The 22,321-nt window shown below is 46.7% G+C and overlaps 1 protein-coding gene, 1 long non-coding RNA gene and 1 other non-coding gene across 5 annotated transcripts in view; 1 reads left to right on the forward strand and 2 right to left on the reverse strand.

Annotated features, from left to right (window-relative positions):
- The first annotated feature begins 858 nt into the window (after nt 1–858).
- LOC145532669 (uncharacterized) lies at nt 859–18,998 on the forward strand. The gene is made up of 5 exons (XR_014073458.1): nt 859–1,085; nt 5,263–5,365; nt 8,590–9,015; nt 16,551–16,906; nt 18,135–18,998. It is a non-coding gene; the product is annotated as an uncharacterized LOC145532669 (long non-coding RNA).
- Nucleotides 6,716–22,321, reverse strand: part of ITGAM (integrin subunit alpha M) — a 72,710-nt gene continuing 57,104 nt past the window's right edge. For all 3 annotated transcript variants that reach the window (XM_081558193.1, XM_081558192.1, XM_081558191.1), the window contains exons 15-30: nt 18,261–18,391; nt 18,015–18,178; nt 14,907–15,061; nt 14,679–14,810; nt 14,214–14,287; nt 13,859–14,000; nt 13,622–13,744; nt 12,153–12,232; nt 10,979–11,062; nt 10,581–10,656; nt 9,410–9,517; nt 9,144–9,227; nt 8,877–8,990; nt 8,687–8,788; nt 8,354–8,464; nt 6,716–7,702 (exon numbers count right to left, since the gene is read on the reverse strand). In XM_081558193.1, coding sequence (XP_081414319.1) covers nt 7,631–7,702; nt 8,354–8,464; nt 8,687–8,788; nt 8,877–8,990; nt 9,144–9,227; nt 9,410–9,517; nt 10,581–10,656; nt 10,979–11,062; nt 12,153–12,232; nt 13,622–13,744; nt 13,859–14,000; nt 14,214–14,287; nt 14,679–14,810; nt 14,907–15,061; nt 18,015–18,178; nt 18,261–18,391 — 1,752 coding nt within the window. In that variant the 3' untranslated portion in view covers nt 6,716–7,630. The remainder of the gene's footprint in view (nt 7,703–8,353; nt 8,465–8,686; nt 8,789–8,876; nt 8,991–9,143; nt 9,228–9,409; nt 9,518–10,580; nt 10,657–10,978; nt 11,063–12,152; nt 12,233–13,621; nt 13,745–13,858; nt 14,001–14,213; nt 14,288–14,678; nt 14,811–14,906; nt 15,062–18,014; nt 18,179–18,260; nt 18,392–22,321) is intronic.
- TRNAG-UCC (transfer RNA glycine (anticodon UCC)) lies at nt 15,929–16,000 on the reverse strand. Its single transcript has one exon. It is a non-coding gene; the product is annotated as a tRNA-Gly (tRNA).

Raw genomic sequence — 22,321 nt, forward strand, 5'->3', positions numbered from 1 at the left:
CCGGCCTGGAGAATTCCATGGACTCTATAGTCCATGGGGTCCCAAAGAGTCAGACATGACTGAGCGACTTTCACTCATTCACTCACTCTCATCCTAATCACTGCTGCAGCTCAGTTATGTGAGAGGAAAAGAGCACTGCCTCCCTCTGACGCTGCAGTTGCTATCAGCTGATGGGGAGGGGAGGGTTCCCAGTCTGTCTTCCTTTGTGGAGAATCAAAGGTAATGGCCTCTAGCTGGGAACTGAGAGCAGATGCTCTTTCTCCATGTCTCGCCAAGGATGGGCATCAGAACTGGAGGAGGTCCTACTGTTGAGTGTGTGGATGGATGGGTAATGGAAGGGCAGGTAATTTGCCCATGGATAGGTGCACGCCAGGGGCATCTGCACAGATTTAAAGTTCATGGACCGAGTGCTCAGCCCAGATCTCCCTGAGGCCTGCCCAGTAATTGAAAAAAATCAGAAAGCTACCTCTGAGCAAGCCAGAAGCAGCCTTTCCAGGAAGCAGACTAACTTGAATTTGGGGGCCAACTTGGGATAAAACAGGGATATGTTTAGGCTGAGTTAAGGCTGCAGCAATTAAGTGGAGGAATAGAAGGATGTTAGGGGACACAGCAAACATGCATGTGGTGGAGGAGGAAAGTGCCAGAAAGATAAGGATGAGTGAAGAATGGAAAGAAGCTGGGCACTCATGCATTGGCAAAAAAACCCAGAGAGAGTAAAAGGATTGTCTTTGCTCAAACTTTCACAGCTGACAAGAGGTTTCGCTGGAATAAAAACAAAATCTTCATATTTCATTTATAGCTAAATTTTGTGAAAAGAAAAAGGGAAATGAAAACCTGTCATTGGGGAACAAGAAGAGCAGAAATGAGGTGGTCTGAGTAAGAGGGGTTGGGTCTGAGGCATTGGTGATAAGCCTTATCTCCTGGATTTCTCTTCAAGAGACCATTCCACCTCCCATCTAGAGGCTCCACGGTCAGCCCTCAGCTCCCAGCCATGGCTGCAGCCCACAGAGGTGAGACGGCATGATTGTCTAGTCTGACGTACAGGTAGCAGGCTGGCTTCCTGAACTGGTTCCTCGAGATGATGGGTGAGTTTTTTGAGCTGGTTGCTACAGATTGTGCGGTCAGAGTTCTGTGTCTACCCACTGTTCATTTGTGAATTCAGTCTCTCAGTGTTTAGGAAATGTGAAGTGGTCACATATAGTAGGGTTTCCCTGGTGGCTCAGATGGTCAAGAATCTGCCTGCAATGCAGGACACCTGAGTTCGATCCTTGCTGGGGAAGATCTCTTGGAGAAGGGAATGGTAACCCACTCCAGCTCTCTTGCCTGGAGATTCCCATGGACAGAGGAGCCTGGTGGGCTACAGTCCATGAGGTTGCAAAGAGTTGGACACGACTGAGCAGCTAAGCACACATGCACACGCGTATAGTCAGATACTATATGAGCCTGAAGAAATGTGTTAGAATGCAGGAAAACAGGTTTTATTTGTTTTTGGCTGCTTTGTGTCTTCACTGCTGCACGCAGGCTTCCTTTAGTTGTGGTGAGCCGGGGCTACTCTCTAGTTGTGGTGAGCAGGCTTCTCATTTCTGTGGCTTCTCTTGTTGCAGAGCACAAGCTCTAGGGCACATAGGCTTCAGTGGTTGTGGCACCCAGGCTTAGCTGCCCTGCAGCATGTGGAATCTTCCTGGAGCAGGGGTGGAACCCGTGTCCCTTGCATTGACAGTCCACTTCTTAACCACTGGACCACCAGGAAAGTCTGGGGAACAGATTTTTTTTGAGAGATCTGTCTTCTGGTGGAGGGCTTGAGAACAGGAAGCTGGTTAATCCAAGCCTATTCATTCATTTACTCAACACATATATTTAGCAATTGTTTGTTCCAGGTTCCAGATCTTGTCCTAAGGACTCCTGCCCTCCAGGAAGGCACGGCGTCCAGAGGAAGAAACACAGGTTACTGTGACAGCATGTGAGAAGCGCAGCTTTTCTCAGCCAGGGAGATGGAAGGACCTGGAGGAAGCGGCACTCAAGTTAAGACAAGAGTCAGGTGAAGGAGGAGAAGAAGTGAGTCTGGTCAGAGGGTGCCATGTGGGCAAAAACCAGGATGTGAGAGAGAGTATGGAGAAACACAGGTACATGCTGATCTGCCCCAATGGATCATGTTGAGGCCTCAATCCCAACGTAATTACTAATCACATTCCCTTTCATTTTCAAGTCTTCCCTGGTGACTCAGATAGTAAAGAATCTGCCTGCAATGCAGGAGACCTGGGTTTGATCCCTGGTTTGGAAAGATCCCCTGGAGAAGGGAATGACAACACACTTCAGTATTCTTGCCTGCAGAATTCCATGGACAGAGGAACCTGTTGGACTACAGTCCATGGGGTTGCAAAGAGTCAGACACGACTGAGTAACCAACATACTTCACTTTCAAAAGGGTCCTAGCTGGTCAGCCTAGATATGGTGCCTTTGAGAAATACGAGGTTGAGAGGGGAGGGCAGGAGCAGATGAGCTATAGAGGTAAGCAGAGGCCAGTGCACTCAGGGCCTCAGAGGTCCCCTTAAATATAACAGGCTCAGCCTCAGAGGCATGAGTGGTACATGGAGTGAGCTGTCCTGCTTACAGGGTGATTCTGCCAAGCTGTCACCTTGTTTTGTCAAACATTTCCAATTTTTTAAGAGAAACCATAAATCTGGATTTCCCTGAGAAAACCTCCCTTTTAAAAGGCCAGGAACTAATCAAAAATGAGTAAACAAAACCATGAGTGCTAAATAAAACCTGAAGGCTGGATTTGGCCCAAGGATTGTCAGTTAGAAATCTCTTTTCTCAACTGTAAGTATTAATATCACAAGCTAGAATCAAGATTGCCAGGAGAAATATCTACAACCTCAGATATGCAGGTGATACTACTCTGATGGCAGGAAGGGAAGAGGAACTAAAGATGAACACCCTCTTGATGAGGGTGAAAGAGGAGAGTAAAAAACCTGGTTTGAAACTCAGCATTCAGAAAACTAAGATCATGGTATCTGGTCCCATCACTTCATGGCAAATGGATGGGGAAAATGTAGAAGCAGAGACAGATTTTATTTTCTTGGGCTGCAAAATCACTGTGGACAGTGACTACAGCCATGAAATTAAAAGACACTTGCTCCTTGGAAGGAAAGCTATGACAAATCTAGACGGCATGTTAAAAAGCAGAGACATCACTCTGCTGACAAAGGCCCATATAGTCAAAGCTATTGTGGTTAACATTACTTACACTTTCTGCTTTTTTTTTTTTAAAGAAAAAAAAGTTGACGAAGTATGCAAAAAAAAAATATTTTTTAAAACATGGCTGTTAAAAATAAGATTTCAATTGATTTACTTTCCAAATCTTAAGGGGCTATGAAGATTGAGAGGGCACAGAGCTACTGCACAGTGAAGCAACACTTTTAGCACAGAAGTTGTTAAAGAACATTTCCCAGTGATGGAATTGCACTAAGGGATGCACTAAAGGGGTCATTAAACACTGACTGTCCTCCCAGTGTGGGTTCAAATATCAGTGGTAAATGGTATTAGCTTATGTAATTAAGATTAAAATTGCTATAAATTCAAAATCGTTGGACTTCATAATAAGCCAGTTTCTGATAGATCTAGTAGAATTTGCGGAGAAGGCAATGGCAACCCACTCCAGTACTCTTGCCTGGAAAATTCCATGGACAGAGAAGCCTTGTAGGCTGCAGTCCACGGGGTGGCTAGGAGTCGGACATGACTGAGTGACTTCACTTTCACTTTTCACTTTCATGCATTGGAGAAGGAAATGGCAACCCACTCCAGTATTCTTGCCTGGAGAATCCCAGGGACGGGGGAGCTTGGTGGGCTGCCGTCTATGGGGTCACACAGAGTCGGACACGACTGAAGTGACTTAGCAGCAGCAGCATGGTTCTTCCAGTAGTCATGTGTGTATGTTAGAGTTGCACCATAAAGAAGGCTGAGCAACAAGGAACTGATGTTTTCGAAGTGTGGTACTGTAGAAGACTCTTGAGAGTTCCTTGGACTGCAAGGAGATCAAACCAGTCAATCCTCAAGGAAATCAACCCTGAATATTCCTTCCTTGGAAGGACTGATGCTAAAGCTGAAGCTCCCATACTGTGCCCACCTGATGCGGAGAGCCAACTCATTGGAAAAGACCCTGATGTTGGGAAAGACTGAGGGCAGGAGGAGAAGGGGGCGACAAAGGAGGAGATGGTTAGATAACATCACCGGCTCAATGGACATGAATTTGAGCAAACTCTGGGATATAGTGGAGGACAGAGGAGCCTGGCATACTGCAGGGGTCACAAAAAGTCAGACTTAGCAACTAAGCAACAACTAAGTAAGAAAAGAAGGGTGGAGGTTGCAGAGATTTATTCTGAACCAAGGGATCCCCCAAAGTAAAACCAAGGACAGACTTTCCCAGGTTTATCTGCTTCTTCACCAGAGATTTATGGCCCTGTTTATTAGTAACTTTGGGGTCATGCTAGGGTAATTTGTCACTAGAAATAATTTACTTTTTAACCCATCATTAAGCTCCTAGTTGGCTGAATTCAACACAAGCTTTCAATGCAAAGAGGCTATGTGGACTTTGAGCCTTGATTGCTTGTCCAAGGACTGCTGCCTGGAGGTACAGAGGCCTTCTCCTTTCCTGGGTCAGTTAAGGACTCTGGAGATCTTGAGGTCTTTTTTCTTTCAATTTAAGGAGGAAGAAAGTCATTTTAAGGATTCTGAAGTCAGAAAAAGAAATTATGTAGAACCATTTTAAGGTGGACTTCCCTGGTGGCTCAGTGGTGAAGAATTTGCCTGCCAATGTAGGAGACATGGGTTCAATCCCTGGGTCAGGAAGATTCCCTGAAAAAGGAGATGGCAACCCACTCCAGCATTCTTGCCTGGGAAATCCTACGAACAGAAGAGCCTGGAGAGCTATAGTCCATGGGGCTGTGAAGAGTCAGACAGGACTTAACGACTGAATAGCAACAAAGATACAAAGGGCCATTGTCTTATGGGTCACCCTTCAATGACATCTTATTGCACTTTGAATAAAACTGAAACTCCTCACTCTGGCTCACAAAGCACATTTGCCCAGGCTCCCGCCCACTCTTTCAGCCCAGACTCTTCTGCCCTCTGACTGGAAGGCTCCTGTCCCTGCGTGAGTCAGGGGTCGCCTCCCCCAGGAATATTCCCTCACCTGCCCTCTGTCCTATCACATCTGGAGCAGATGTCCATCTAAGCCATGACTTGTCTCTCAATGAACTGCAGGTACTTGCCATTTTTATCAACCTCCCTCATGCCTGCCGCAGGCCATTCCTCTGAGGCCATCACGACAGCAAAAGAGAAAAGCTATGGAACTCGACTGAGTCAGGTATGAATCCCACCTCCATCCCTTCCTTATCTGTATGAAAAGTGAAAGTGTTAGTTGCTTGGTCCTGTCCAACCCTTTGTGACCCCATGGACTGTAACCTGCCAGGCTCCTCTGTCCATGGGATTCTCCAGGCTGGAATACTGCAGTGGGTAGCCATTCTCTTCTCCAGGGGACCTTCCCGACCCAGGGATCGAACCTGGGTCTTCTGCATGGTAGGCAGATTCTTTACCATCGGAGTCACCAGGGAAGCCCCACTTAGCACATGACCTCAAGCAATTAGGATGATCTTGCAAAACCTCAGTTTCCTCAAAAGTGAAATTCAGAGTAAATACCAAGTATGGCTGCTTAGCAGGACTGGTGTGACAAAAAGGGTGGGTGCTAAGGGCAGAGTGGTGGGTGCTACATTGGCGAAGGTTGGGAGAAAGGCAGTGGGAGAACTCCTCAGAGGAGGGAAATTTACCTAGAAACAGGTAACAAAACTTCACCTGTACACACTCGAGAAAGCAAGTGCTATTGGTGCCCTGTCCTGATCCCTGCGGGCCGTGCCAGGGCATGGCTATGCTCCCTTGGCAGACTTCCAACCGGCAGCATCTGCAGCCCTTTCTCTGGCCACCAGAGCCCGCTCTGCCTACATTTCGGGGCTGGCTGGAAGTGTTAGGGAATTAACACTTCCTTCTTCACTAAGAGCAACTCTCAGCCAATAACTATGAGGCATGGGGTATCCACTGAAAAAGACCCTGATGCCAGGAAAGATTGAAGGCAGGAAGAGAAGGGGACAACAGAGGATGAGACGGTTGGATGGCATCATTGACTCAATGGACATGAGTTTGAGCAAACTCCGGGAGATAGTGAAGGACAGAAAAACCTGGTGTGCTGCAATCCATAGGGTTGCAAAGAATCAGACACAACTTAGCAACTGAACAATAACATAGTGTATCTATCTGTGTACCTTCTCTGCACAGGTAGGAAGTGTTGAGGTGGGTGTTCTACTTTATCTCCCAGACCTCCCCAGCCAAGTTACACTCCACAAGTTCATAGTGGTACCTCTGTTGATAATACACCCTTTACTATCTGCCTTTCCCTCCCAGCTCACTTTCCTCCCCTATTGGTATTTTCTGGGTTCTCTCTTTAAATAAGCATCTTTCACTCAAATTCTTCTCTTGGGATTGCCTCTCAGAGAACTCAAGCTTCTGGGAATGTATCCTATAAATTAGCTTACACATATGCAAAAACCACATACATTCAATTTATTAATTTACCATTTATGTCACTGTGAGATTGGAACAAAATATACCAGAAGGAGACGGGCTTAGGATCCACCCACACAATGGAATATGGAGCCACTATATAAAAGAATGAGAAAGTACTTTATATCTTGATAAAAAACAATGTCGGGGCCATATTCATGAAAAAAGCAAGATGCAGAACAGTATAAATAAGGCATGCTGCCATTTGTGTAAAACATTTGTGTGTGTGTGTTTGCACATCCCTAGAATCGTTGCATAAAAAGAGAGAAAAAAAAAGAATCTTAGCGAAGGAGATCTCCAAACACATAACCTGGACTACCCTTTACAAGAGACCTGGGAGAGCAGGATGGAAAGGAGAGACTTTTCATCATATACCTTTGCACGTCTTTTGACTTTGATACTACAGACTTTTGACTTTGATACTACAGACAGGTTCATCTATTCAAAAAATAAAAGTACCATTAAAATAATAAATAAGTGAATACACAAAGGGAGGTGCACCATCGTGCACCGAACACATCAGCTCTAGTGTGGAATGGTCAGACAGGCTCCTGCTGGTGGGCTCAGCCACAGCTCCTCGGGCTCCTGCCAGCCTGCAGGCTCACCCACCAAAGGAGGTCCTACTTCCTTCAGGGGAGAGCGGGGAGGATTTGTTGCCTTTCCTTTTGTGTTCACCCACAAGAGCTGCCATCACCTCTTCCCCCAAGGAAGAACCAGTGGCACCTTCACCCACATACAAGGAAGCCCAAGCAACTCCCTTTGGCCCCAGACCTTGTGCTGAAGGCACTTATCTTGGTTCAAGAGAGATCTGAGCCACACACACAACTCACACTCATGCACACACACACGCACGCCTGTGCACACAGATGAGAATGGAAACCCAAGCAGGTCGCTCCTGAGTGAAACGTCACAGCCCCGATTTCATAACAGAGGTGTCATCCAGCAGGCTGGGCACTTGCTCTTTGGTCCCATCACGTCCTGTCTGCTGCAGGGGAGGCCACTCGTGGGGAAGGAGCCGTTACTGGGGGGCGGCCGCATCGGGCCCAGCTTCAGTCATCATGTCCTTGTACTGTCGTTTGAAGAAGCCAAGCTGTGGAGGCAGAAGCAAGTGAGTGAGGGCACCCAGGCTGGGGGAAAGGAGTGGGTGACAGCCATGCAGGATAGGCAGGGAGACTGCAGGACCAAGAGATGCAAAGGAAAAACATGGCGGGCTGTAGAAGAGCCCTGGGGAAAGTGGAACAGGAAGGGCATTGCTATTGGGAAAGAAAAGAAGGAAAGAAATAGAAAACAGAAGAAGGACTGCTCCTTATATAGCGATTGTACCAGAGACCATTCTAAGTTCTCTAGAGTTATGAACCCAATGACCTCCACAAAATGGGTATTTCCCTAGTGACTCAGATGGTAAAGAATCTGCCTGCAATACAGGAGACCCAGGTTCGATCCCTGGGTCGGGAAGGAGAAGGGGATGGCAACCCACTCCAGTATTCTTGCCTGGAGAATTCCATGGATAGAGGAGCCTGGTGGGCTACAATCCATGGGGTGGCAAAGAGTCGGACAAGACTGAGCGACTTTCACTTATACTTAGTCTCATTGCACAGTTGAAGAAACTGAGGGTGACACCCCCCCCCCAGGTCACCCAACTGGCAGCAGAAGTGGGAGTCGAATCCAGGAAGGCAGTGCTGAGTGAGAAGCAGTGGCGGGGGGAGGGGAGTGGGCAGGAAGAGGGTCCCGGGGGAGTTACCTTGTACAGACCGGCAGAGATGAGGGCCAGGGGCACAAGCCCCCCTACCGAGCTGCCCACGATCAGCGGGATAGGGTTATGTACTTCGTAGGACTCCACCTTGGTCTCTGTCTGCAGCAGGGAAAGGGGGAGGGGGTACATCAAGGAGAAAGACTCTGGGTGTCTGGGGGTTCCCCAGTCAGACCTATGTGCTCCCTGAACCCCATGACTAACCCCTCCCTCCCTGTCCCCTCCAGGCACAGAGCTCACTCCTCCTGCCCATCCTTCTCTCTCCCCCACAAGCCCAGCCTCCTCTCCTACCTCCAACGGTCGCTCTGTGTCCCAGACACATACCTGGGCCATCACAAACGCATCCTGCCCTGGAAGTAGGGTGAACTCTGACTCATTAAATAAGATCTCTGCTTTGCTCACAACTTGAAGGTGGTTGTGTGAAGTCTATGGGAGAGAGAGAGGATGGGAGCTGGACCCCTGGACCCTGAAGGATCATGACTCGTGCCCAGCCGAGCCTCGGGCCCCCACAGACCTTGATGTACCAGTCAAATGAGAGGTTGCTCTTGAGGGTGACCTTGAACTCCTCCTGGACGCCAAAGGACGGGATGGCACACTGGATTCTCTGGCAGACAGCAACGGAGCAGTTCTGGGGAAGGGATGAGAAGAGACAGGTGAGCAGGAAAGCTGGATGTGGGACACACCCTGCGAGCCCAGGCTGCTCAGTTGAGAGGTGGTACTGGGCACGGTGAGGGGGCGGGGAAGAATCTGCGTGCAGCCCCGAGGCCGGGCTTAGTCTCACCAGCACTGGGCTCTTCTTAAGCTCCGCCAGGAAGTCAGAGTGACGAGGGGCAACCTCCGTGATGTTACATCCACTGGACACGTTCTGAGGAAAAGGGACACGGTAAGGAAGGGATTAAAGTGAGGCTCCTGGGTCCACCCTTCAGGTCAGGAGAGGGTCGGGAATGGCTCCACAATCCAACAGAAGAAGCAGAAACGATTTTAGGAAAGACCAGGGGGTTGTGGGGGGAAGAGTTGGGCCCACTCCTCAGAGCTGGCTGGGCTTACCTGGGAGAAGTTGACCTTGGGCTCGGACCACACAGTCACCTTGTTCAGCCGGATGGGGATCCAGAAGACCACAATGATGGGCAGTTTCTTCCGGCCCAGGTTGTTAAACTGTGAGGTGGGGTAAGGGTGGGTATCAGGGCTCTGGCCTTTCCACCCCCATCAGCAACTAGAATCAGGTTCGCTACTTCCGAACATCAGGGGAGTCCTGAAAGGGGGCCCAGGACTGAATAAGGCCTTCCAGACCCAAGCATCCTGCCTCCTGATGCTTTCTGAGAGGTAGGAGAGTGTAGTGGTTAAATACCCACTCCTGAGCCAGACAAGCTGTCATAAGCAGCAGCTCTTCCACTTACTAAGGGGGACACCAGGGAGCGTGTTCTGTTAACCTCTCTGAGCCCCAGTTTCTTCATCTATAAACTGGGGGAGACGACAGTGCCTCTGTCACAGAGTTATTACGAATATGAAGAAAAAAGGAATAATTACATACGTGTTTGTATACACACGCATGCTCAGTCACTTCAGTTGTATCCGACTCTTTGTGACCCTATGGACTGTAGCCTGCCAGGGTCTTTTGTCCTTGAGATTCTCCAGGCAAGAATACTGGAGTGGGTTGCCATGCCCTCCTCCAGGGGATCTTCCTGACCCAGGGATTGAACCTGGTCTCCTCCATTGCAGGCAGATTCTTTACTGCTGAGCTACCGAGGAAGTCCCATGTATATACGTATGTATGTGTGTACATGTGTGATGCACACGCTTGTGTGTGTATGGAGTGAGAGCAAGCTTACAACAGAGCCTGGCCCAAAGCAGGCAACTCACACATGTTTCCCATCTTCTTTTTTTTTTTTTTGACAACGCAACACGTGAGATCTTTATTCCCTGACAGAGATCGAACCCGTGCGCCCTGCAGTGGAAGTGTGGACCTTTTTTAAAAGACTTTCTATGTGGACCATTTAAAAAAGTCTTTATTGAATCTGTTACAATACTGCTTCTGATTCACGTTTGGGTTTTTTGGCCCTGAGGCATGTGGGATCCTAGTTTCCCAACTAGGGATCAAGCTTGTGTCCCATGCAGTCAAAGCACAGAGTCTTAACCACCGGACCACCAGGAAAGTCCCTCCCATCGTTCTTTCCTATCATCCTGGTTTCCCTCCCCAGGCTCCTTCTCAGCTCCCCACCTGATACTGATGCTCCATAACGTGTCTGGTCTCCTCTGAGGCTGTGAAGTTGAGATATTTGGTGGAGGCCTCAAGGCTGATGAGAGAAAGAAGAAGGGGCAGGAGGTGACAGAACATCAGGGGAGTCCTGGGAGGGGGTCTTGGGCTAAGGGTGTTAAGGGGTGAATAGGCACACGAGAAATGCAACTGAGAGAGCGAGAGCAAGATGGTGTGCAAGGACTGTGTCGGGGGACCCACATCATGTGCCAGTATGCCCCCCACACACACACAAATACACACGTGTGCACACGTAACTTCAGACACACACAGGCACATGTGCACAGACTTGTGCACAGATGCTCAATGCTCCACATCCAGCCCGGGTGTGAAGGCAGAGCGAAAAGCCCCAAAGCCAGTACCTGGTGACCACCATGTACACAGCGTATTTCACAGGCAGCTCCCGCTGGAATTGAGTTTTGTTGTTCCCAGGCATGTTGTTCTCACTGAAGGGAAACAGAGAGCTCTGACCAGCTCTTGAGAATTGAGACTCAGCCTTTCCTTCTCCTATCTCTCCATCACCCTCTAGCACCAACCAAACACTGAGTCCTGTCCTCTCAGCATCCTAAATGCTGTCCTTTAAATCCAACAGAGGAAATAGAGATCGTAGGGAAGACCAGGGCTGCCCCATGGCGTCCAGGCCCATCCCAACTCACCTGGATGAATGCCTGGAGCACCTTCTTCTTCTCACTGGTCCCCTGAACTCAAAACCACTCCCGCCCTAATCTCCTGTCCTCCTGGAGAGAGACCTTTCTAGCATGCAAAGGTGATCATGTCCTATCCCTCCCAAGTTCAACTGCAAACTCCCTAATAGCACCTGTCGGTCATTACATGACACGGGCCATATCTAACCAAGTCCTTCAACTCTGCCTCCTGTGCTCAAACTTAACCTGACGTTCGCAGTATCCAGATATGGCTTGGTCCGTACTTCCTTCTCTCTGTATTCATGCCCACCCTCAATTTGTGCCTTTGCTGGGCTTCCCTGGTGGCTCAGATGGTAAAGAATCTGCCTGCAATACAGGAGACCCGGGTTCGATCGCTGGGTCGGGAAGATCCCCTGGAGAAGGGAATGGCTACCCGCTCCTGTATTCTTGGCTGGAGAATTCCGTGGATGGACGAGCCTGGTGGGCTACAGTCCATGGAGTCACAAACAGTCAGACATGCCTGAACGACTAACACTTTCTTTCACTGTTTTTGGCTAACTCACAGCCCAAATGAATCTTCCTCTCTGAACACCAAACTCCTAAGAACACTGGACATCATTCATTTCATACTGTGTGATAAACATCAACCTTCCTGTCCATTTTTGCCACTAAATTATAACCTCTGTGAGGCAGGAACCACAGCGATCTTGTCCGTTGCTGTCCCATCAGCCCTGGGCACCATGCCTGGCATGTGGTAGGTGCTCAGTTGGTATTTCTTGAGTGAATGAATGAGCTAAAGGGAGAACCAGTGGGGAGAGGGCAATGGCCCACCATCAGCAGGGGGCTGGGACCTCAAAACTGATGATGTGGTGGGAAGCCAGGCATAGCTCACCTGGTGACATTGGCCTTGAGAAGTAGCTTGTGTCCAAAGTAAGTATCAGGGTTCACGTCAAATGTGACATTAAAGGTGATCTGGAGTTGGAAAAAGGAGAAACAGTGACAAGAGTAAGAGAGAAGAAATATCCCAGGTGTTCATCAGCTGAAGAATGGGTAAATAAAATGTGGTACATCTGTACAACAGAGTATTATTCAGCAATAAAAAGAATCAGAGTATTAATACATCCTGCAATACGGATAACCCTTGGAAGCGTGATGCTCAAAGAAGCCATCATATTGTATGATTCCATTTATAGGAAATATCTAGAATAGGTGAATCTCAAGACAGAAAATAGATAGTGGTTGCCTAGAACTGGGACAGATGGGAAGACATGCGCTGATGGCTAAGGGGAGCAAAGCTTTTTTGGGGGGAGGGGTTATAAAATACTCTAGGACTTCCCAGGTGGTCCAGGGGTTAAGAATCCGCCTTGCAATGCAGGGGACTCAAATTCAATACCTGGTTGGGGAACTAACATCCCACACGCCTTGGAGCAACTAAGCCCAAGTGCTACAACTACTTAACCTGTGGACCACAACTAGAGAGTTCATGAGCTGCCAAAAAAGTCCCACATGATGCAGCAAAGACCCCACGTGCTGCAGTGAAGACCCATTGCAGCCAAACAAGTAAGTAATATTTTCAACACTAAATTAAAAATATAATACTTTAAAATTGAGCACGCTGATGAATGCACAACTGTGTGAACATTTCAAAAGCCACTGGATTATATACTTTTCTTAATTTATTTATTCATTTTTGACTGCATCAGGTCTTAGTTGGGGTGTGTGGGCTCTCTAGCTGTGGCACTTAGGCTTAGATTGCCCAGTGGCATGTGGCATAGGATCTTAGTTCCCTAACCAGGATCAAACCCATGTTCCCTACATTGCAAGCCAGATTCTCAACCACTGGACCATCAGAGAAGTCCTTGGACTGTATACTTTAAATGTTTGTGTTAGTCTTTCAGCTGTATCTGACTCTTTGTGACCCCATGGACTATATAGCCTGCTAGGCTCCTCTGTCGATGGAATTCTCCAGGCAAGAACACTGGAGTGGGCTGCCATTTCCTTCTCCAGGGAATCTTCCCAACCCAGGAATTGAACCCAGGTCTCCTGCACTGCAAGCAGATTCTTTACTGTCTGAACTGTCAGGGAAGCCCAATAGGTGTATTGTAATAGTAGATGAATTTTATCTCAGTAAAGCTGTTTTTCAAAAAAAGAGAGAGAGACCTACTTTTAAAAAGAAGAATGGAATTCCCTGATGGTCCAGTGGTTAAGACTTCACATTTTTACTGCTAAGGGCCTGGGTTCAATACCTGGTCCGGGAACTAAAATCTCACAAGCCATGCAGTGTGGGAAGAAGAAGAAGAACTAGGGAAAAATTCAGAAGCAGACAAACGAGAAAAAGGGAGGGGGAACCAGCAGTCTGACCTCCGAGTTTTCTGGGAAGACGGGGTGGTTTATGCTGCAGCTGGTGCTCTTCAAGGCCCCAGACCCTTCGGTGGAGACATCAGACTCACAGGCCAGGCGCCAGGATCGATGTGAGCGCTGGTTCTGGAAGGCCAGGGAGGCAGAGCTGGTGAGGTCAACCAGCAGCCACAGGGGCGGGGCAAGCAAAGTCAGGCGGGGAAAGCAAAGTCACACGGAACCTGAGAAGGGTTTGGCTACCTGGCCGCCTGACACCCTCCGGTAGGACAAGCCAGACGAGTAGAAGAAGGTGACCTGAGTTCTGTAGGAGTCCTCGCCCTGGTTTCTCACAGTCAGCGTCACATTCAAGTCCCGAGGACCACCCACCACCAGGGTGTCCAGGCTGTGGAAGAAAGAAGCCAGGCCATGAGAGGCTGGGGGCTTCCCTGCAGCGAATGTGCTCTGGAGGGAAGGAGGCACAGATCCTCGGAGAGAGAAGATAGTGGATGAGGTGGCAGCAGATGCTCTGTGCCAGGCTCCCTTGGGGGCCAGGAGGAGAACAGAGCGCCAGGTCATGGTGCAGGTTTGGGGGTAAAAATGAGGACAGGAAACTCACTCCATAAAATTGAAGGTGATGCTGAGGTCATCCTGGCAGACGGTATCATTGCCACAGTTCTTCTCAAAGGGAAGCTGCCAAACATGCAATATGAGAAAAATGAAAGGAAATCGGGACAGAATGTGAAATGAAACAATAAAGTGAAATCTTGAAATAAAGTGAAAGTGTTAGTTGCTCAGTCGTGTCCAACTCTTTGGGACCCCATGGACTGCAGCCCGCCAGGCTCTTCTTGCCTGTGGGATTCTCCAGGCAAGAATACTGGAGAGGGTTGCCCTTTCCTGCTCCAGGGGATCTTCCTGATCCAGGGATTGAACCCAAGTCTCCTGCATTGCAGGTAGATTCTTTATCATCTGAGACAAAGTGAAATCTTGAAATAAAATTAGGTGAAATGAAATCAAATGAGCTCCAGCAAGCTGGGCTCTGGTCCCTTCCCTGTCCATGTAGAACCCGAGCTCCCAGACTCACCAAGGCTGTGAAGAGTCTCAAAGCATCCACAGCCAGCACTGGCCTGAGGCCCCCATAATTGTGCGCGGGCTCCCCCACCAGAGAGAAGTTGAGGCGCAGAGCAATGGGGGTCAGTGAGTCCTCCACACAATCCTGAGAGACAGTGAGGGGTTGGTGGTCCAGCCTTCTCAGTTTCACAAGCCCACCCCCTGCTTGGAGGACCCAGGAGGGTGGTCACGTCCCGCTCACCAGTAACTGGAGCGTCAGGGTCTCGCATTTCTGTCTCAGCCTCAGCGTCTCTACATGTCTGCGAGTGTTGTTCTTTGTCTCATCAAAGATGGCCAGGGAATGGGGGCGACCTGGGTCCAGAGTCAGGTCATAGGTGATAGTGCTCTGGATATCTCCTGAAGGGGCGGGGAAGAATGGTGGTAAGGAGCTTGGCTTTGGAGTCAGACTGGCAAGAGGTGGAGGCCCTGTTCCTCTGCTCCCCAAGTGTCCAACTTTGGCCACATTAGCTGACCTCTTTGAGTCTCTCAATTCCTTATTTTTAAAAATTATTTCTGTATTTATTTGGCTGAGGCAGGTCTTAGTTGCATCACACAGGATTTTTTAGTTGTGGAAACAATGGCAAATTTTATTTTCTTGGGCTTTAAAATCACTGCAGCCTTGAAATTAAAAGATGCTTGCTCCTTGGAAGAAAAGTTATGACCAACCTAGACAGCATATTAAAGCAGAGATATCACTCTGCTGACAAAGGTCCATCTAGCCAAAGCTATTGTTTTTCCAGTAGTCATGCATGGATGTGAGACTTGGACCATAAAGAAAGCAGAGCACTGAAGAATTGATGTTTTTGAACTGTAGTGCTAGAGAAGACTCTTGAGAGCCCCTTGGACTGCAAGGAGATCAAACCAGTCATTCCTAAATGAAATCAACCCTGAATATTCATTGGAAGGACTGATGCTGAAGCTGAAGCTCCCATACTTCGGCCACTGATGCAAAGAACCAACTCATTGGAAAAGACCCTGATGCTGGGAAAGATTGAGGACAGGAGGAGAATGGGGTGAGAGAGGATAAGATGATTGGAAGGCATCACCAACTCAATGGAAATGAATTTGAGCAAACTATGGGAAATGGCGATGGACAGGGAAGCCTGGCGTGCTGTAGTCCATGGGGTTCCAAAGAGTTGAATAAGACTTAGCAACTGAACAACAAACAACACAGGGTCTTTAGTTGCAGCATGTGAACTCGCAGTTGCAGCATGTGGGACCTAATTCCCTGACCAAGGATCGAACCCTGGCCTCTGCATTGGAAGTACAGTGTCCTAGCCACTGAACCACCAGGGAAGTTCCTCCCTATTTTTAAATTGAAGATAATAATTGTATCTTCCCAACAGTGAAAATAAAATTGTGCCTATGAAGCATTTAGCATAGTGCCTGCCACATAATAAGTGCTCAGTAAATAATAGCTATTCTGTCACATGCTAGAAAATTAAGTATATTTTTTTCTGGCTGCTTTTCACTTTTTTCTCTTTGTCTTTGTTCTTCAGCAGTTTGTACCTTGAGATGGTACAGTGTCTAGTGTTGTGGGCATTGGTATAATGTACCAATTTATGGTTTCTTTTATATTTATCTTGCTCTGACTTGGTAGAGAATCTCGATGTCTTTCACCAGTTTTAGACAAGTCTTTACCGCCATTTCTTTTTTTTAATTTTATTTTATATTGAAGTATAGTTGATTAGCATTGTTGTTTTAGTTTCAGGTATACAGCAAAGTGATTCAGTTATACATATATTTTTTTTTCAGCTTCTTTTCCATTATAGATTAAACAAGATATTGATTGAATATAATTATCTGTGCCATACAGTAAATCCTTGTTTACCTATTTTATATATAGGGAGAAGACTCTTGAGAGTCCGTTGGACTGCAAGGAGATCCAACCAGTCCATCCTAAAGGAGATCAGCCCTGGGTGTCCTTTGGAAGGATTGATGTTGAAGCTGAAACCAATACTTTGGCCACCTCATGCGAAGAGTTGACTCATTGGAAAAGACCCTAATGCTGGGAAGGATTGGGGGCAGGAGGAGGAGGGGATGACAGAGGATGAGATGGTTGGATGGCATCACTGACTCGATGGACATGGGTTTGGGTAAACTCCAGGAGTCGGTGATGGACAGGGAGGCCTGGCGTGCTGCGATTCATGGGGTCGCAAAGAGTCGGACACGACTGAGCGACTGAACTGAACTGAACTGAATGTATACCTGTTTGTTCTGCTTCTAATCTGCTATTAACTGTATTGAATTTGCAATTTCATTCCATGTGTTTTTCAGTGCAAGTGTTTCCATTTAACCCTTTCATGAAATCCAGATTTTTTTTTATGAGGTTCTCCATTCTTTCCTCTTTTTTCTTGAAGACATTAATTTTAGTTATATTTTAAGTTCTGATCTGATAATTCTAATTTCTGAATCATCTGTGGGTCTATATCTATTGCCTATTGTTCCTATTGCTTGCCGGTCTCAATGGACATTTTCCCAATAGAAGGACCAAGGTGTTTTTCAAGGCCCCACTCAAATCTCTGCTTCCCCAGCAGCTGGATTTCTTTTCAACTCATTAGCTCTCCAGCTGCTGTCTTCCACTGAGTTTCTGGAAGTACTGACCTGTACATGCATGACATAGAAGTCAGCCAATGACTTGTATGGAATTTCCATGTAGATTTTGGGGGATCTTCTCTGTAATTCTCTGTAACTTCTCTGTAATCTTCTCTGTAACTCTCCAAGACTTCACTCTCTATTTCTAGCCATGTTGTTTGCCCCAAACCCTGACTGCTATCTCCTCAGTCCAATTAAGATTACTGCTAGAAAACTAATTTTATCTCTTCCCCTTGTTTCTGTCTAGAACCACCATTACTCTTTCTCCCCCAAGCACAATGCCACTCAGAATAGAGACAAGGGAGGAAGTCAAGTTAGTTGTGATAAAATACATGTCTGAACGTTTTGTGAGTTTGTGTTTAGCTTCATCAACTCAATCTCCCCTTTGAGCAAATTATTGTTGTGGTTTAGTTGCTAAGTCATGTCCAACTCTTCGAAACCCCATGGACTATAGCTTGCCAAGCTCCTCTGCCCATCTCTCAGTTTAAAAAATATATCTGGTTAGTTCACAGGGTGGGGCCCTTCATTCTATAGAGAACTGAGATTGTAAAGGAGTGCCAGAGACTTACTTCTTTGGGGGTATTTTCTGGGCCTCCTCACCCATGCCCTAACAAGGGAACCATCTGCTTACTCCATCCAAGCTTGAAGAAGGCTATCAGAGCCCATCAATGTCCCCAGTCATTTAACCTCTTGAAATTCACCCACCCAGCCTCACCTTCTCCCAGCCGGTCCCATGTGCTCTTTCGAACTTGGAGGCAGACTTTGACCTGCCCAGCAATCTGGCCTTTTACCACTGGGCCACGACACTCATACACATTCCTTTTCACTTCCTTAGGTGTGAACTCCATTGTCGCCTCAACTTTCAGCACAGGCCGTGACCTGGGGGGACACCAGAGGGCCATCAGGGGCCATCGTACAGCAAACTCGCTCCTTAAAAAGAAGATACCCGGTATGCTCTCACCTGAGCAGCAGCACATGCCCCTGAGCCCCGACAGCCAAGTCTACCAGTCCATCCATTGTGAGGTCCTGGCCCCCGCTCAGTGACTGCCCAAAATACTGAAGCCTGGGGGAGATCTGTGAGCCTGTGATCCGCTGACGGTAGAAAAGAGGAGGAGAGAAAGAGGTGGGAAAGAACAGAGAAGAAAGTAACTCAGTCTCCCAGGGTGACCCAAGGAGAGTTTGTCTGGGCTCCACTCAAGTCACACCTCCCACAATTTCTCAAAAAATTAAGGTAACTATTCAGCTTTAAATTGCAACCTTGAGATGATATCAAAAATTTCCATAATTACTGGGTTTTCCAGAGAAAACAAGAAGCTTCACAGGAAAAAAGAGACAGTATACTATTTGACTCAGCTGAATCTCTTGACTCAGATGGATCTCTCTTACGTGGTCAGGAAAATGCGAACACTCTGTACTGATCTAATCAAAATTATCATATAAATTTAATGTGGGGGTGGGATGCAAAGCATGTGAATATCTGAAAAGAGAGGCCTCAAAGAGAGCTCAGTCCTCACCTTCCATAGTAGGAAGTCAATGCAAAAACAAAAATCAAGCAGCAGTAATATAATTGTGTCCTTGGGAAGTGTGGAGTATCATTGAAAGAGCTGAAAGTGGTTTCCTCAAGAGAAGGAAAAACAAAGAGGAAATCACAGTGTGGGTATGAAAATTGTTACTTTTCATAATAAACTGTTGGGAACAATTTTGACTCTTCAATCTATGTGGAAGATTAACATTGAAAGGATCAGTTCAGTTCAGTCACTCAGTTGTGTCCGACTCTTTGCAACCCCCTGGACTGCACACCAGGCTTTCCTGTCCATCACCAGCTCTTGGAGCTTACTCAAACTCATGTCCATAGAGTCAGTGATGCCAGCCAACTATCTCATCCTCTGTCGTCCCCTTCTCCTCTCCTCTTGCCTTCAATCTTTCCCAGCATCAGGGTCTTTTCCAATGAGGCAGTTCTTCACATCAGGTGGCCAAAGTATTAGAGTTTCAGCTTCAGCATCAGTCCTTCCAATGAATATTCAGGACTGATTTCTTTTAGGATAGACTGGTTGGATCCAGTCCAAGGGACTCTCAAGAGTCTTCTCCAACACCACAGTTTAAAAGCATCAATTCTTTGGTGCTCAGCCTTCTTTGTAGTCCAACTCTCACATTCATGCATGACTACTGGAAAGATCATAGCTTTGACTATACAGACCTTTGTTGGTGAAGTAATGTTTCTGCTTTTTAATATGCTGTCTAGGTTGGTCATAGCGTTTCTTCCAAGGAGCAAGCATCTTTTAATTTCATGGCTACAGTAACCATCTGCAGTGATTTTGGAGTCCCCCCGAAAAATAAAGTCTAACTGAAAGGATAACAGCCAAATATATTAAGAAATTTTAAAAGTGACCTTGTCATATACTTAATGCCGCTGAAGTGTGTACACTTAAAAATGGTTAAGGTGGTGAGTTTTAGGTCATGTATATTTTACTGCCATTTTTTAAGTGATTTGTCAACTGGAAAGAAGAATGAGGAAGTGCAGGACGATGGAAATGTGCTGTATCTTCATCTGGGTGGTGCCTACTTGGGTTCACAGATGTGAAAATTCAACACTTAAGATTTGTGTGTTTACTGAACATACATTATACTGCAAATTTTTTTGAGAAAAAATTATTTTATCCTATTGGGAGGAAGCTTTGTTTTGAAATTATATAATACGGTAGTTGGGAGATCCACAGGACATTTGCTTGTTGAAATACTGACTACCCCCAGTTCCAGTCATAGAAAAAGAACAAGTAAAAATTACAAACAGTAGAACAATAAGCTTGCATGATCCTTTTTGCATTTATTTTTAATTCCAAAGTCTGTGGTGTGGGAGAGGAGAATGTGAGTGGAGTGGAGTGTGTGTATGGGTGTGGATGGATGTGGGTGTAAGGGAGGTGTGGATGAGTATGAGTGTGTGTATGAGTGGGTGTGGGGATGGGTGGGGATGGGTGTACGGGGGTGTGGGTGAGGGTGGGTGAATGTGTGGGCCCTCCCCTTACCCTTGTTTTCCTTTCCAGGGCAAGATCTGGTAAAAATAAAAGGGCAGAAGGAGCTAGGGCTTTTGCTATTTACTTTAGAGCTTTTAACTTATACAAGCATGTAAAGTGTTGTAATAAAAATAAAGTAAAACCAGAGCCTTCAAATCCCATTTACCCAAAGAAACAACAGATGCCAATGAGAAAAAGGCTTAACTATAATATTCACAAAATTGTGGAAAGAGGTTCCGTGACACAGAGGGAAGACCATGAGGAGTGCTGGGCTGTAACTAAAGAACGTGTGACTACTGAAGACCTCGAGCCCTAGAAGCCTGTATTCTGCAACAAGACAGCCACTGCAATGAGAAGCCCATGCATCACAACTAGAGGATAACCCCTGCTGGCCACAACTAGAGAAAAACTGGAGAAGCAATGAAGATTCAGTGCAGCCATAAATAAATACGTAAAATTATTTTTTAAAAAGGAGTGTGTGAAAAATACTAGGGCTGACATAGCATAATAGTCCATACAGTAGAATGGCCAAAACTGATCTATGGTGGAAAATAATTGGAACAGTAGCTTCCTCTAGGATGGAGTGGGGTCAGAAATTGACGGAGGGGACAGGTAGGAACTTTCTAAAGTGATAATGATGTTCAGTACAGTAAGTGAAATCGCTCAGTCGTGTCCGACTCTTTGCAACCCCATGGACTGTAGCCTGTCAGGCTCCTCTGTCCGTGGAATTTTATAGGCATGTATCTTCGTAGAATTATTGGGGGTTGTTTGTTTGGTTTTTGTTTGTCTGGTCACACCGCACAGCTTTCAGGATCTTAGTTCCCCAATCAGGGATTGAACCCAGGCCACGGCAGTGAACACTGAGTCATAACCCCTGGACCGCCAGAGAATTCCCAGGATTGTGGGTTATATTTTTCAAAATTCATTGACTGGCCAAAGATCGGTGCATTTCCTGTCTATACATTTTATCTTAAAAATACGGTAAGCAAAAAGAAAAAAAAAAAAAAAAAAAAGAAAAACAAAAAAAATACGGTAAGCAAATATTAAATTCTAGTTAATGATATACATGGTGAGGTATTTAGGGGTGAAGCTGGACTGGTGTTGCAAATTACTTTGAAATGCATTTTAAAATGTGATGAACTGATGAACAGGTAGAAAAGGATGAATACAAGGATGGAGATGTGAAAAAGTAAATCTAGTAAAATATTCATAGATTTTAGCTTAGAAATACATGGATGTTCACTGTACATTGAAATTTTTCTTAATAAAATGGAAAATTTTTACTGATGCCTGGGCCTCTGTCCATAAGTGCTTCAGTCGTGTCTGACTCTTTGCCACCCTATGGACTGTAGCCCACCAAGCCCTTCTGTCCATGGGATACTCCAGGCAAGAATACTGGAGTGGGTTGCCATCCCCTCCTGCAAGAGATCTTCCTGACCCAGGGATCGAACCCATGTCTCCTGCATTGGCAGATGGGTTCTTTATTGCTGGTGCCACCTGGGAAGCCCTGGAGCCCTGACCTCAGACCAATTAAATCAGAACCCCTACTGGCAGGGCCTAGGCACCCATTTTTTAAGAACTTCAGGTGATGTTATTGGGGTTGAACCTTGTGAGGGATTTGGCAGGAATGATGAAGAAACAGAGAAAGGACATAAGAAAAATTTTGGGGGGGAATGCTGGAAAAAAGTCAGAGACCAGAAGACTGGATGGCCTCAGTGGGCTGTAAGGGAGAAAGCCAGACTATGGGAGTCCCTCTAGACAGCGGGCTTCATCTGGCAGGAAAGAAGGAGCCTCTTCAGGAGGAAACCAGCTGTGGCAATCAACATTTCAAGTGACCAGCCATCAGGATCAGCTACACAATTTGCAGGACCCCATGGAGGGAAAACAATGTAGGACTCCTCATTCAAAAGTTGTTAAGAATTTCAAGATGGCCAGAGCAGAGCATTAATCTAAGCACAGTACCCTTCTGAGAGAGGAACCCTGAGTGATTACACAGGTCACACACCCGTGA

This window comes from Giraffa tippelskirchi, chromosome 13, assembly GCF_054371585.1.
Source record: "Giraffa tippelskirchi isolate mGirTip1 chromosome 13, T2T-mGirTip1v1.2.pri, whole genome shotgun sequence".
NCBI lineage: Eukaryota > Metazoa > Chordata > Mammalia > Artiodactyla > Giraffidae > Giraffa > Giraffa tippelskirchi.